General features: G+C 38.7%; 1 protein-coding gene across 1 annotated transcript in view; it reads right to left on the bottom strand.

The window, feature by feature from the left end:
- spega (striated muscle enriched protein kinase a) overlaps positions 1 to 1,680 on the bottom strand; it is a 100,979-nt gene that overhangs the window by 11,881 nt on the left and 87,418 nt on the right. The window contains exons 36-37 of the mRNA XM_014020703.1: positions 1,322 to 1,444; positions 652 to 816 (exon numbers count right to left, since the gene is read on the bottom strand). Coding sequence (XP_013876157.1) covers positions 652 to 816; positions 1,322 to 1,444 — 288 coding nt within the window. The remainder of the gene's footprint in view (positions 1 to 651; positions 817 to 1,321; positions 1,445 to 1,680) is intronic.

The raw sequence follows: 1,680 nt of genomic DNA, 5'->3' as shown, positions 1-1,680 counted from the left end.
ATATATATGTATATTAGACTGTTTTAAAAGTGTTTTGGCCGTACTGCACACCTTTAACATGATTTTGATGGTTGATGGTTTTGAGAGGTTTTCAGCTTTCCTAGACTCCTCTTCCATGGTTTTTGGTGGATTTTGGTGATTTGTAGAGGTTTTTGGCCCTCTTTAGCCAGTATCTCATTTTGTTCGTGGTTTATCTGCTAATTTTGTAATTTAATTCATCACACTCATGTGGTCATTTGGTGACATCACCTTAGCTCTGCCCACTCAAAACAGGAAGTGATTTATTTACCTGCTGGATGTTTATCTTTTACACGGTTTGTGAAGAAATTAACAGAAAATCTTTTACAGTTACAAAAATGAATGGAAGTCAATACAATGTCCTCAGTTTGATGCGAATACAAGGATGTGTGTGTGTGTGTGTGTTGGTGGCATTGGCCTGTTGGGGTGTGGATAAGGATTGATCATGGGCAATTTTGTGCAGATTGGCTGAATTATGTGGATTAAATACATCTTTAGGATGAAAGCCAAAACAAGTTTTAAACAGCAAACACAAACTAAAAACAGGACGAGTTGCACAGCTGGCAATCCTCTCAAACTTTCTCCAGGAACTATTCTAGTTCTTTTTCAACGTCCTCCTCACTATTCATTCACCTGTTGAGTCCAGGCTGACTACAGCAGAGCAGCTGCTGTATGGACCCTGCCCGGCCTTGTTGACGCAGGACACCCTGAACCTGAAGGGGCCACCTGCTGGCAGGTCAGTGACATTGTAGTAGCAGTCAGCTATCCCAGTGGCAACAGTCACCCAGTGAGAATCACCTGCAGAAAAATGGGGGTTAAAGTAACTGCTCTTATTTCTCTTTTTTTTGTTTTTGTCTAATTTGAAAACATATTGCAGTTAAAACAATGAACACTAGATGGTGCTATTGGCCAACATAAGCTATTACTCATTGTCTTACAGAAAAGTAATCAATTAGAAGTAGCTTTGTATGCAGGCATAGTAAAAACTTTAATAAAAATATACATTTATCAGGTTATTTTACACCTGTTTCAGAGTTTTCTTGTAAAAGTTAAGATTAAGTGAGACATCACAGCCAGAAAAGTTCAACAACTCACAACATATTCTGTGGATAAATTTCTATTCAACACATTAATTACAAAAGCTCAATAAAAGCATCTTTTGAGGTCTTAATCTGTTTCATTTACATGTATAGTGTTGGAAGCACCAGCAGTCCTCACATGCAGCTCCCTCTTTTAGAGCCTCGGAATCTCAGTGACAATAAAAAACATTCACAGCTTACATATTACATCCTGACTCTCTCACCTTCTGCTTTTCTTTCCAGAGAGTAGCTGCATGGAGATTTGGTGTCCGCTGGCTTCCACAGCACCAGAGCCGTGTTGTTGTAGGTCTGGGCTACTTCAGGGGTCCCTGGGCGTTTGGGAACAGCTGGAGCAGTCGAGCAAAATAATGAAAAGTGACAGATGAAAAGTTAGAGGAAGAAAGTGACAAATTAGGTACTTGCTACAAAAAGACTTACATTTGTTACATTTAAAGTCAAAATTTAAAGCACCCTTCATAATGTTTGCTACATTTTTGAAAAAGAGCTTATTTTGCCCTAATTTGTTATTTGGTAATTATGTTATTTATAAGCATGCACACACACACACACACACACACACACA

Source organism: Austrofundulus limnaeus, unplaced genomic scaffold (assembly GCF_001266775.1).
Source record: "Austrofundulus limnaeus strain Quisiro unplaced genomic scaffold, Austrofundulus_limnaeus-1.0 Scaffold264, whole genome shotgun sequence".
NCBI lineage: Eukaryota > Metazoa > Chordata > Actinopteri > Cyprinodontiformes > Rivulidae > Austrofundulus > Austrofundulus limnaeus.
This window is presented reverse-complemented; position numbering and strand designations above follow the sequence as displayed.